This window comes from Galeopterus variegatus, unplaced genomic scaffold (genome assembly GCF_000696425.1).
Source record: "Galeopterus variegatus unplaced genomic scaffold, G_variegatus-3.0.2 Scaffold295, whole genome shotgun sequence".
NCBI lineage: Eukaryota > Metazoa > Chordata > Mammalia > Dermoptera > Cynocephalidae > Galeopterus > Galeopterus variegatus.
Window position 1 is genome coordinate 464,542 of NW_007726406.1, and position 12,571 is coordinate 477,112.

A 12,571-nucleotide genomic window follows, 5' to 3' on the forward strand; every position below is an offset into this window, starting at 1 on the left:
GAATCTCAAATCCAGCAACCGAAACCCAGTGGTGCAGGAATTTGAAAGTAAGTACGAGGCACACGCTATAAGGAGAATGGGCACCACCTAATGGACATGTGGTGGTCTTGCAGCCATGCCAGGACACGTATGTCAGGCCGAGGAGATGTTGGGGGGTGGCTGCTCACGTGCAGCATGTCCACAGGCCTGCAGCACACTCTGTGTGGGTTTGTACTGGTCAGCATCAGATTCCTGCCCGGCTTCATGCTCACACACAAAGACATTTATGTACATGCAGCATATTTTAAGGGAGTGTATACTATATGTGGTAAAATCCTTGCTAATTGTCTTTATATTTTTCTGACAAAAACTCATCTTTTCTCAAAGTCTCTTGGAGCCTGGAGGTGGGCAGGTTTCTATGGTGCATGAGCAGTCTCTCAAACTCTACACAGCATGCAGGGTTGGGTGCACAGGTAAACCTAGAAGCATTCCACCGCAGTCACTGAGAGTCCTTTTTTCCTTTGCTCTTTAGGTGTGGAGCTGTCTTGTATCATTACGGATTCACAGACAAATGATCCCAGGATTGAATGGAAGAAAATTAAAGATGACCAAACCACATATGTGTTTTTTGACAACAGCATTCAGGGTATGATCCCGTTGTCTTCTCTGCCTGCTGACCTGTCCTTTGTCCACAGGCCCAGGCATGTGCTTATGGCCAGAAACTCACCTTGGACAGGCAACCTGCGTCTGTAGTGAGGACTGTTTTGTTTTTGTTATTTATTATTATGGAAAATTTCGAACATGTGCATAAGTAATGAGAATAATATATTGAACCTCCCTGTCATGTAACTTCAGCAAATATCAATTCATTAGTTCGTTTAGTCTGTCCACAACTCATCTTTTTGAGGAATCAATGTGAACACTTTCCTAGGCCATCTTTGTATCACGATCCATGACAGGAGTGACAGAAGTGAGTTGATCAGATGGATCATGCGCAGCAGCAAGGAGACAACAGGTGTTTACCAAGTCCCCCATCGTGTCTCCCTGCAAGGAGAAAGCCCCTGCTAGACAGGTTGGCAGGACCTCATTCCAGTGTCAGCACAGGGCACCCTGGGATGACACCAAGTGGGGGGGAGGACAGTGGTCAAGGAAGGCTCCCCAAAAGCAGCAGCTGGGCAGCGGTGTGAAGAGTGGGCAGGGAGCCATGCAAGATGGCAAGGGCGGCATGGGCAAAGGTGTTGGTCCAGGAAAGGGTGCTGGTGTGAAGATGCGGAAGTGACAGCCTGCATGGCTGGGGGGAGGCTGCACGTTCCCCACCACTGCTGGGAGGAGATGAGGCTATGGCTACGCTGAGTGGTTCTGAGAGGACGCAGGGCGGTCATACTGCGCTGGGGAGAGGAGATGGCTGCTTTGTGGAGAAGAGACTGGGAATGGGTGAGTCTCAGAGCAGGGGCCCAAGTCAGAGTTCCTCTGTGGACCCAGGGGGAGCTGCTGGTGGCTTGAGCTGAGGTGGAGGCACAGGTGATGGAGAGTCCAGGGGAGGGTTGCTAGGATAGCTGTGCTGCAGGAGGGCCTGATGGCACAGAGTGAAGGACATGACCTCTCCTGAGGGAGGCAAGGAGTGAGCAGGGGCACCAGGGCAGGTGCACTCAAAGCAGCGCCATCAGAGCGCTCAGAGAGGCCGGGGGTGGGGAAAGCCTTCGTGGAAATGATCGGTCTCTCTGCGGTCTCTCTGCTCTGTGTTCTCCGGATCAGGAGCTGTAGTCTCTTACAGATAGTTTTGTTTTCCCTCTAACGTGGGCCCTCCCCCACCTCTTTTGTTTTGTAATTTAAAGTTTTTTCATTGTACATGTTTATGGGGTTTAATTTGTTGTTTCCATAGATGCATATATTATATAATGATCGAGTTAGAATAGTTAGCATAGCTGTCACCTAAACATTGATCAATTCTTTGTAGTTACAACACTCAAGATCCTCTTTTCTGGCTCTCTTAAAATATACATTACAGTATTACTAGCTGTTGTCACCCCTGGGCACCGGAACTTATTCTTCCTATCCGACTGTAACTTTGTATATTAGTCCACCAATCTTTCCCCAGCCTTTTCCTTCCTTTCCCTCCCTCCGGTAACCACTGTTCTACTCCCTATTTCTCTCTTTTTTTCTCTCTCTTTTTATTTTTCTTAATTGACCCATGACAATTTATGTATATATATACGGAGTACAATAGATTTGGGTACATTCATACTGTGTGCAGTGATCATATCAGGGCTCCTACCTCTTATTTTTGAAGAGATAGAAATGTTATTCTAAGAATATAAATCAGTTTTCTTTGGCCACTAGGCTGACTCTGTTAAGCCCTATACGTGCAGTTTAGATCATCAGAGAAATCAAGTCAGAAATCCTTTAAAGAAACTTTTTTGTGGGAATTAAATATCTTACTGTTAGCTGTAGAGATGGGGAATTAAGACAACTATTAGAAAGCAACAGCAGCCAAGCTGGGGCAACTAGAGCTCAGGGGAAGAGGAGAGACCTACACAGCACATGAACACAGGAGAAGCCACGATGAGACAAAGAAAGAATAGCTCTCATCATTTTGAGCCCCAGCCGCTTCAAGGCAGGAGCTCGTGAGCACGTGGAGCAGGAGCTGGCAAAAGCCAGAGCTGTGCCCTTCCTATGATATCGCTTGGAGGCTGCAGGGGAGAAGAGGGCCTTGGTGACCCCAGACCAGCAAGACCACTAGCAGGGTTCCTGTGGGACCCACATAGGAATGAGAGGCCACAGACAACTGAAAAAAGGAGCCACTCAGAGGCCGGTGAGTCATTGCAAGGGACCAGCACATGGCCCATCCCATGGGAAGTGTTTGGAGTGTGGGCAGTGGGGGAGACAGGCCCACCAGGGGAACACTGGGGCACAGCATGGACAGCTGACCTGCCCTCCAGTCAGCACAGGATCAGTCCGTGGAGACTAGTCAGGAATATAGAACTGCAGCAGTTGCAGTTTGCTGAAAAGACTCAGGCCCAGACCAGAGTTTCCACACAACCCAGGTGTACCAGACCTCACAAGACCTGGAAGTACTTACAAGGTCAACAATTAAAACCTGAGCTGCACAAAAAGCCTCCCCCAGGGAATCAGCAGCAATGAAGCAATTTAGCTCAAACACCGGTCTCAAGTGCTGGTCCCCACAAGAAGTTCCTCCATTTTAGAAGTAAGCAAAGGACTATAAATTAGTTCCAGTGCAGAGTTTAANGACCTCTCCTGAGGGAGGCAAGGAGTGAGCAGGGGCACCAGGGCAGGTGCACTCAAAGCAGTGCCATCAGAGCGCTCAGAGAGGCCAGGGGTGGGGAAAGCCTTCGTGGAAATGATCGGTCTCTCTGTGGTCTCTCTGTGGTCTCTCTGCTCTGTGTTCTCCGGATCAGGAGCTGTAGGCTCTTACAGATAGTTTTGTTTTCCCTCTAACGTGGGCCCTCCCCCACCTCTTTTGTTTTGTNGAAGTTCCTCCATTTTAGAAGTAAGCAAAGGACTATAAATTAGTTCCAGTGCAGAGTTTAAGTGGTGGGAACAGTGAATAATGCAACACAGAATGGAAAGAAAAAACAGAATATGCACAGATCAGAGGCAAAGTCTGATACTAACTAGTAAAGGTCTAACACCACCAAAGAATACCTGTAAAACCTAGAAGGACTAGAAGCCCCCCAGGGTCCCAACCCAGAGAGGGAGAAGGGAAGAGGGCCTCAGCCATGCCCACCTGAGAGTGGCTGGTGAGAACCACCACAACTGGCCCAGTGAGAACCACCAAGCTGCTTCAAGAAGCACCCCAGGATCCCAAGCCACGGCAGTGGGGGACCAATGGCCTCAGCCATTACCCTCCTGACAACCACCACCAGCCCAGTGACGACCACTGAGCCTCAACAGAAAGCGCCCTGGGCTCCCGAGCTGGGGCAGTGGGGGGCCGATGGCCTTAGCTATGCCCCCCCAACATCCACAACCAGCCCAGTGACAACCATCGAGCCACCACAGGAAGTGCCCCAGGCTCCCAAGCTGGGGCAGTGGGGGACTGACAGCCTCAGCCACACCCAGCCCCCTAACATCCACAACCAGCCCAGCATTGACCACCCAGCTGCTGCAGGAAGTGTCCCAGGCTCCCGAGCCAGGGCAGTGGTGGAGCCAATGGCCTCAGCCATGCCCCCCACAACATCTGCAACCAGCCCAGTGATGACCAGGCTGCCACCAGAACCCCCCTAGTGTTCTCTGCTGGAATGAGGGGGATTCCACGGGCCTCAACTAAGCCCCACTCCTTCTTACTCACACCCTATTTCCTTCTCCCTTTCCCTCCCGCAACTGCTCTGCAACAATTCTAGCATGCAAAAAAAATAAATAAATTTTTTTTAAAAATTAAAAGATGGGGAGTTTGAGGGAGAGTATTTATCACAATATGAGGGCTGGAGGAAAGCTTGAGTCGGCTTGGTCTCTTCTCTTGCCTCAATGCAAGACTACCCTGGTAGGTTTTTATTTACTATTTTCTTACATGATAGATACTCTAATCTACTAATCACAACCATGTAAAAAACCTTTTTATGAAGAAGGCATTGAAAATGTTCATTCTTTCTCTTAAGCATCTTCCTATTTGTATTATATTATGGTAATATATATTTTATACACTTATCACCAGCTGTAAGGTTTAGAAACAGTTTGTACTTTTTTGGGTCATTCTTTTTTTCTGAACTCCTTTCCCTATTTGTTGTTCTATAGGTTCTTCATGCTTCTTTGAAAGATTTCACTGTGTCCCTTAACGCTTAAAATTTCTTTTATTGAGATAATTCCTACAGCATGTCTCACCCTTTTTAAAAAAATAATATAGAAATGTATTGTGATGAACTCTTGAAAACAAAAATGTTCTTAACTATCTGATTTAGAAAATTCAATATTGTCATTAGAAAGAAAAGAAAGTAAGGGGAAAAACAGATCATAACGAGAAATGGGTTTTGAGCTTGACTTCAGTCTCCTATAACAAAGTCTGTCAAAGAAAATGAATGATAGTTACATATTTAAAAAGTTATATCATATATATAAAGATTATTATATCCTAAAAAAATTATGTAAAGTTCATGTTTGATTAAGATATTTATATCAATGTGCTATGTAGACTGCTTAATAGTCTTTTTTTTTTTTTTGATTTGTTAAAAAGATCAACACAGTTTGCAAACCTTTAGATAGACTGATCAGGACAAAAAGCGAGAAGACAGAAATTATTAAAATCAGAAATAAAGCAGGGGCGTGGTAGAGCGGTTGCTTCTATCACGCTGGGGTGGGCTTTGAGGAGAGAGACATTGTCTTCTTTTTCCGGTCTCCACTGTCAGCTCTCCTTGTGTCAGTGCAGTCGGGTGTCTGGCGGGCTGCCTGCACGGTGGCTGTGGCTACTGCTGTGGTGTCGAGCAGCTCTTGCGGCAGGCGTGGCTGTGGCAGTGGCTGTGGTGGGACACCTGCAAGGGAGTGGTGTTTTCGGCGTGCTCCTTGCCTGTTTCCTGGCAGGGGACGGCAGGCGTGGCTGTGGCAGTGGCTGTGGTGGGACACCTGCAAGGGAGTGGTGTTTTCGGCTGCTCCCTGCCTGTTTCTTGGCAGGGGTGCGTGCTCCTTGCCTGTTTCCTGGCAGGGGATGCTGCCCTCGTCCCCTGCCTGTGACCCCAGGCGTGCTCTGTTTCTTCTCACCCTGTTAAAGTGTACAATTCAGTGGTCGTGGTGAATGTATTTGCGTAGTTGTGCAGTCATCCCCACTGTCAAATTCCAGAACATTTTCATCAATCCCCAGAAGAAACCCCACACCCAATAGTAGTCAGTCCCCTTCCCCACAGTCCTTGGCAGCCCTTAATCTAATTTCTGTCTCAATGGGTTAACCCATTCCAGACGTTTCTTGTAAATGAAATCTTACAATTTTTTGTGCTGACTTCTTTCACTTAGCATAATGTTTTGAAGGTTCATCCATGGTAGTAGAGTGTCTCAGAACTTCCCTCCTTTTAATGGTTGAATAATATTCTGTTGTAGATATACCACATTATTTTATCTGTTCATCAACTGAGGTACATTTGGGTTGTTTCCACTTTTTGACTGTTATCAGTGATGGTGCTATGAACATTATTTTGTGTGAATATAAGTTTTCATCTTTGGGATAATGACCAAGAGTACAAGGCTACTTCAAAAAGTTCATGGCAATGTTCGTTTTATCTGTTAATTCTGTTTTTCCATGAGCCCTCATACAATTGCTGGGTCATATGGTAGTTGCATGTATAGCATTTTAAGAAACTGGCAAACTGTTTTCCAAAGTAGTGCCACCATTTTGCATCCCCGCCAGCGGTGTGTTCCCCACGTCCTTACCAGCACTTGTTACTGTCTGGCTGTTGGATCCTAGTGGCTATGAAGTGGTATCTAGTGTGGTTTTGATTTGCCTTTCCCTGATGAATAATGATACTTAGCACCTTTTCATGTGCTTATTGGTCATTTGTATATTTTCTTTGGAGAAATGTCTATTCAAATCTCAGGTCTATTTTTTGGTTAGGTTATTTGTCTGTTTATTGTTGATTGGTGAATTCTTTGTCTATTCTGGATACTAGTCCGCTGTCGTATATTTTCTCCTAACCTGTGGATCGGTTGTCTTTTCACCTGCCTGTGTCCTTTGATGAAGTCCAGTGTAACTTTTTGGGTGTGCTTGTACTTTTGGTGTCATAGCTAAGACATAATTGCCTAATCCAAGGTCATGAAGATCTATACCTGCTTTTCTCCTAAGAGTTTTATAGTTGTTTTGTTTGTTGTGTTTTGTGTTTTGTGTCGGCTGGCTGGTATGGGGATCCAAACCCTTGACCTTGGTGTTACCAGCACCGTGCTCTCACCAGCTGAGCTGACCAGCCAGCCTGTTTTACAGTTTTACCTCCTAACATTAGGTCTTTGTCGTATATGGAGTGAGGCAGAGGTTCAGCTTCATTCTTTTGCGTGTGGATATCCAGTTGTCCCAGGACCCTTTGTGGAAGGTTAGTTTTTTTGTTTTTGTTTTTTAAATGTTGTTTGTTTTGTTTTTCTTTTAATGGGGAATCCCTCCTGGGAATGAGGAGGAGATGAGGTTCCTGGCTTTAACAACAGAGACACATATAATGACTTGTCTTTTACACACCAGGGGCTGTTTTTGCTGCTCAGGTTACAAATAGGTATAAGTCATGGTTCCTGTTCTCAGGGAGTCACTTCTGTTATATGGGGATAGAAACAGAAACCAGTCTACAGTCTTCTTAATGTGGCATCAAATTGTGGCCCCAGAAACCACCCTCCTCGAGTAGCAAAGATATCTTTAAAGAGTGCCTTAGGGTCCTGTGTCTTCTTTCACACAGGAGACTTGGCAGGTCGTGCAGAGCTATTGGGGAAAACTTCCCTGAAGATCTGGAATGTGACACGGACAGACTCGGCCCTTTATCGCTGCGAGGTCGTTGCTCGAAATGACCGCAAAGAAATTGATGAGATTGCCATTGAGTTGACTGTGCAAGGTAGGAACGCATGTGAAGGTAAAACATTTTCACCCCATCTCAGGCCTCATGCATCTCTGCTCCATAGGGTAGAAGAGATCAACTCTTGCTTTGATTTCATTCCTTCCTGAGCTGCATCCCTGAGCTGTCACATGACTTAGGGAGGGAGGACTTCTGGGAGCCGAGGCTGCCCAAGTGGGGTGGAAGGTGAGGAGGGACGTGCAGCTCAGCCTCTTTCCTCCACCAGCCGTAGGAGGGGCTTCAGCGCACCGTCAGTCCCTCCACAGCCCCTCCTGGAGGGGGAAGGGATTAGAGGTGCCTGGGGTGGGGGGGCAAATGAGTCTGCAGATGTGATCATGGGGACTGCAGGGGTGCAGGAGGCCCTTGGCTGGCTTCCTTGTCTTTGGAGCTGATTCCCTGTGGGCTTTGGTAAGAAGGGAGCCGTGTTGCTGAGATTGCGAGCAGCAGCCCATATTGTTCCTACAGTGAAGCCGGTGACCCCCGTCTGCAGAGTGCCGAAGGCTGTTCCTGTAGGCAAGGTGGCCACGCTGCACTGCGAGGAGGGCGAAGGCTCCCCTCGGCCTCACTACAGCTGGTACCGCAACGACATGCCACTGCCCACGGACTCCAGGGCCAACCCCCGCTTCCGGAATTCCTCTTTTCTCTTAAACTCTGACACAGGCACTCTGGTAAGAGTTCTTCCGAGAGGTGAGAGTGGAGGTGTCTTTGGCACAAGGGATGCTTATGGTAGAAAGAACAACTATCAGGAGAGACAAGCTAAAAATCCGGAAAGTTGGAGATTGTACAGGAAAAGTGGCGGAATTCCTCTTTTCTCTTAAACTCTGACACAGGCACTCTGGTAAGAGTTCTTCCGAGAGGCGAGAGTGGAGGTGTCTTTGGCACAAGGGATGCTTATGGTAGAAAGAACAACTATCAGGAGAGACAAGCTAAAAATCCGGAAAGTTGGAGATTGTACAGGAAAAGTGGCCTCCCCATTTTTATAAGCAAGTCCTAAGGGGGTAAAATAAAGGAAGGGAAACCTGTGGGTTAAACGAGACAGAGGAGGGATATTAAGCAGACGTTATGAGTGGACGTTATTAGGGTCCTGGGTTGGATAATCAATGGTGAAAATCATGGTGAGACAATCTGGGAAGTTTGGTTATTGGCTGGATATTTGATGATGGTAAGCAGTTATTAATTGCTTCAGGCATGATAATTGTATCGAGATTACGGTTTTTAAAAGTCCTTATCTTACAGAGATAGATACACACTGAAGTATTTTTGGATAAAACGTGTCTGGAATTTGCTTCAGAATAACCCAGTGGTGGTGGTGGAAGGTGGGTGGTGGAGGAGAGGAAACAAGATTGGTCGTACACTGAAGGACAGACTGACCTCAGCAGCAATCCACAGCAGGCTTTTCCTATGTGTAGTTCTCCTCTGGGAGGTGCCTTCTGGTCTGTGGATCATCAGGCAGATTATGACAGATTCTCTGTATTTGTTTTGCCAAAGTGCTGCCTGTGGAGCAGACATTATCAGAGCATCCCTTTACCAGAATAAAAGTCAGGCCGAACATCTCATGGTGGATGTTGCCAGGCGTCGGTATCTCCAAATACCAAGGGGATGTCACTGTTCAGGAACTCTCAGGCAAGAGTGTCAGAGAAGCCTATCAGGGAGGAACCTGGCAGGGCCTGAGAAGCCTTGGGAGACCTGAAGCAAGCAAGCAGACATTTGACCATTTTCTGCACCCAGTGAGATCTTGGGTGGCAGCCTCTCAGAGGTCTCTGCCCTGGTGATTGGTCTAATTATTTACTTGTCATTTTCTGAACCAGGTTTTCACGGCTGTTCACAAGGAGGATTCTGGGCGGTATTACTGTATCGCTTCCAATGACGCCGGCTCCGCCAGGTGTGAGGAGCAAGAGATGGAAGTCTGTGAGTTACTTTTCAAGAAAATTTCATCGGAAGTGGAAGCGAATAGAACATTTCAAATTTAATGTTAGACAATCGGTTTAGACAGCTCTTCGGCTGTGGGTTAACTTTCTTCTGGTGCTGACTGGATCCACCCAAATCCACTGTGAACACTGAAGGGAAAGAAGAGAGAGCTCTGGGTCTCGACAAGCAGGGCCAGTCATGTAACTCTCACAGCGAGTTTAATCAACTGTCAGTTGATAGCATTGTCAAAACATAAGGTCATGTGAGGTCTCCAGGAACTTATGGAGTTATTATCACTTTGCAGGAAACTGAGACAGAGCTTTATCCCCAGTAACTTTACCCTGTTCTGTGATGACATTATCTCTGGGGTTCTGGTTCTGAAGGGTCGAGATGTTGAGGGGAGCATGGGGGCAGGTAAAGTGTATCTGAATCACTCGGGGAGCTTTTTGAGTCCCACCCTCCTACCTGTTTGCAACCATCCCCACAGTGGTGTTTTCCAAAATTGCCTAATGATAACCATTTGGGACCACCGTTCCACACACAGACTCCAGGGCCTAGCCCAGAGGTGTGCTAGAAATGCCTGAGTGGAAAACAAGTGTTCAAGGTGATTCTTTTCATCTGTCAAAATAGGGAAACTCCTCTAGGGTCGTTTTCTCCCAGAGGAAGATTCCTGAGTTTTGCCCCAGATCTATTGAGTCTTTAGTGATGGAGCTTGGAAATTAACATTTTAAAATAAAATTTTCAAATTAATTTTTAAATGTACACTCACATTTGAGAACTAGATAAGGGAGAAGTTTAACACCTTCCAAGTTAGTTCACTTTTGTTGATAAATTCCCCATGTATTTTTCTATGCATTGTTATTTGCATAAAGGAAACAGCCACCAGTGCCCCCACATTGAAAGTGACCAAGTGCCTCTGCCCAGTACACATAGAGAAATGAGAAAAGGAATTCCAGGGGGTTTCCTCTAAGAGGCTTGCAGGTAGGAGGCCAGGCAGCCCGTGGAGTGAAAGGCAGGTTTGCATCTAGTATTTTTTACTTTCAAGGAAGGCTTGAAACTAGTTTTCCTACTCCAAGTAATCTACAATGAAGGCAGGCCCTAGAAATTAGGGATTTATTTTTTCTTTAGGACTCCTGGCTCTTAATTCTGTTCTTATAATGTGAACATTTCCTTGATAACATTCTCAGGCGTTTAGCCAGAGGGTTTTTATAGACCGCCAAGCCCCTTTTATACAGTGTAAAGTGTAACTGCATTTGAACTGTGGAAGTCTCGGCACTTTTTATGTGTGAAATCAGGGGTTATGGTGTCCTGCATGTCCTAGGCTAGAAAGATTTTAAATGTTTTCTGTTTGCTCTTCTGGCTGGAGTAGGCATGAGGGGCAGAGGGCTAGGTGGGGTAAGTGGGGTGGGCACAGTGGGCTCAGGGTCTTTTTAAAGATCAGAGCGTGTATCATCTCTTCCCTCACATCTCCTTTTCTTCAGATGACCTGAACATTGGCGGAATTATTGGGGGGGTTCTGGTTGTCCTTGCTGTACTGGCACTGATAACGCTGGGCATCTGCTGTGCATACAGGCGTGGCTACTTCATCAACAAGCAGGATGAGGAAAGGTGAGCCTGCCTTACGTGCAGAAAGCAAAGGTCAAGCTGGCTCTGATGTGACATGTCACTGAACTGCTCTTTTCTCCTGTCCACAGTTACAAGACCCCAGGGAAGCCAGATGGCGCTAACTACATCAGGACAGATGAGGAGGTAGGGAGTGAGGGAAGAGGGCAGACATCATTTAGGAAACATGGAGATCTGGGTGTATGCTGCAGGGCAAATGACATTTCTCCATGGAAACCCAGTGGGTCCGCCAGGAGGAAGATCTCCGAGTTACGTTGCAGACCCTGAGCTGCTCAGCCCTTTGCAGTCATCTGCACACACTGAGATGCACACTTGGCAAGCCCAAGTGGAGGCTACTTTTTAAGAATGGTTATTTAATTTAGTTTTGCCCTTAGTTTCCTCCTCAGGGACATGCTTAGCTCATGTCAGATTTCACTGGTGTTTTTCCTTTCCTGCTACCCCCCAGGCCTCTTGATAGGTTCTAACTTCATGTTGGCTTTGCAGGGCGACTTCAGACACAAGTCGTCGTTTGTGATCTGAGTCCTGGGGTGTGGCTGAGAACACATGCAAATACCTCGACCGCAAACTTCTGTCAAGGGCAGCTGTGATGCGAGTGCACTCGGACAGAGCTAGACACTCATGCAGCAGCTTTTTATTTTGGCCAAAGTGACCACTGCTCCTTTTTTATACTTTAACAAGCTCCATGAATAAAAGAATTTTCCTCAAGATGGCACAGTAACTACAAGGAAAAGAAACTGAGTGAGTTCACTGAGCTGGAGATCCCAGTCTGCTTCTGGCCTGATTTCCATGAGTGTTAGGATGATACTAAACATCTGCTCACATAACTTCTCCTGTGCTGGGCATTATGGATCTGTGAAAACACCTTATTTGCCACTGGTGGCTCATCAGCCAGGATGAGTGCTGTGACATGACAAGGTGGTTGCATGGCACCAGCAACATGAGCCACAGCATGAAGCCCTGTCACCGCAGTTTGCATCAGTAAATCCAGAGAAGGCTTTTTATGCGGGACCTTGTTTCATGGCCCACAGACCCCACACCGTTTCTTCCTAAAGGCTGTTGATCAGTGTTTTAGTGTCTATCTTGGAGAATCTTTCTCTGTCAGCATTTTATAAAACCAACCAAAATCAGGAAGTTAAATTGCTTGCTGGAAGAGGGATCTTCTTACCTGAGGAATCCTGCTTGTCCAAGAGTGGGTCAGGATTTAAGGAAAACTTCCATCCTAGCCTAAGTTTAAAATGGTACTGAAATGTGCTTTTCTATGGGTCTTGTTTATTTTATAAAATTTTACATTCTAAATTTTTGCTAAAGATGTATTTTGATTATTGAAAATTTCTATTTAAAATGTAAATATATTGTCATACAAATGTTAAATAACCTATTTTTTTTTTAAAAAGTTCAACTTAAGGTAGGAGTTCCGAGCTATTAGGGAAAATTTCTATTTAAAATGTAAATATATTGTCATACAAATGTTAAATAACCTATTTTTTTTAAAAAAGTTCAACTTAAGGTAGGAGTTCCGAGCTATTAGCGTCAGATTG

At 46.1% G+C, this 12,571-nt stretch overlaps 1 protein-coding gene across 1 annotated transcript in view; it reads left to right on the top strand.

Moving 5' to 3' along the window:
• JAM3 (junctional adhesion molecule 3) overlaps positions 1 to 12,329 on the top strand; it is a 13,329-nt gene extending 1,000 nt beyond the window's left edge. The window contains exons 3-10 of the mRNA XM_008567136.1: positions 9 to 47; positions 512 to 625; positions 7,350 to 7,502; positions 7,968 to 8,170; positions 9,311 to 9,410; positions 10,892 to 11,018; positions 11,105 to 11,159; positions 11,517 to 12,329. Coding sequence (XP_008565358.1) covers positions 9 to 47; positions 512 to 625; positions 7,350 to 7,502; positions 7,968 to 8,170; positions 9,311 to 9,410; positions 10,892 to 11,018; positions 11,105 to 11,159; positions 11,517 to 11,552 — 827 coding nt within the window. The 3' untranslated portion in view covers positions 11,553 to 12,329. The remainder of the gene's footprint in view (positions 1 to 8; positions 48 to 511; positions 626 to 7,349; positions 7,503 to 7,967; positions 8,171 to 9,310; positions 9,411 to 10,891; positions 11,019 to 11,104; positions 11,160 to 11,516) is intronic.
• The last annotated feature ends 242 nt before the right edge of the window (positions 12,330 to 12,571 follow it).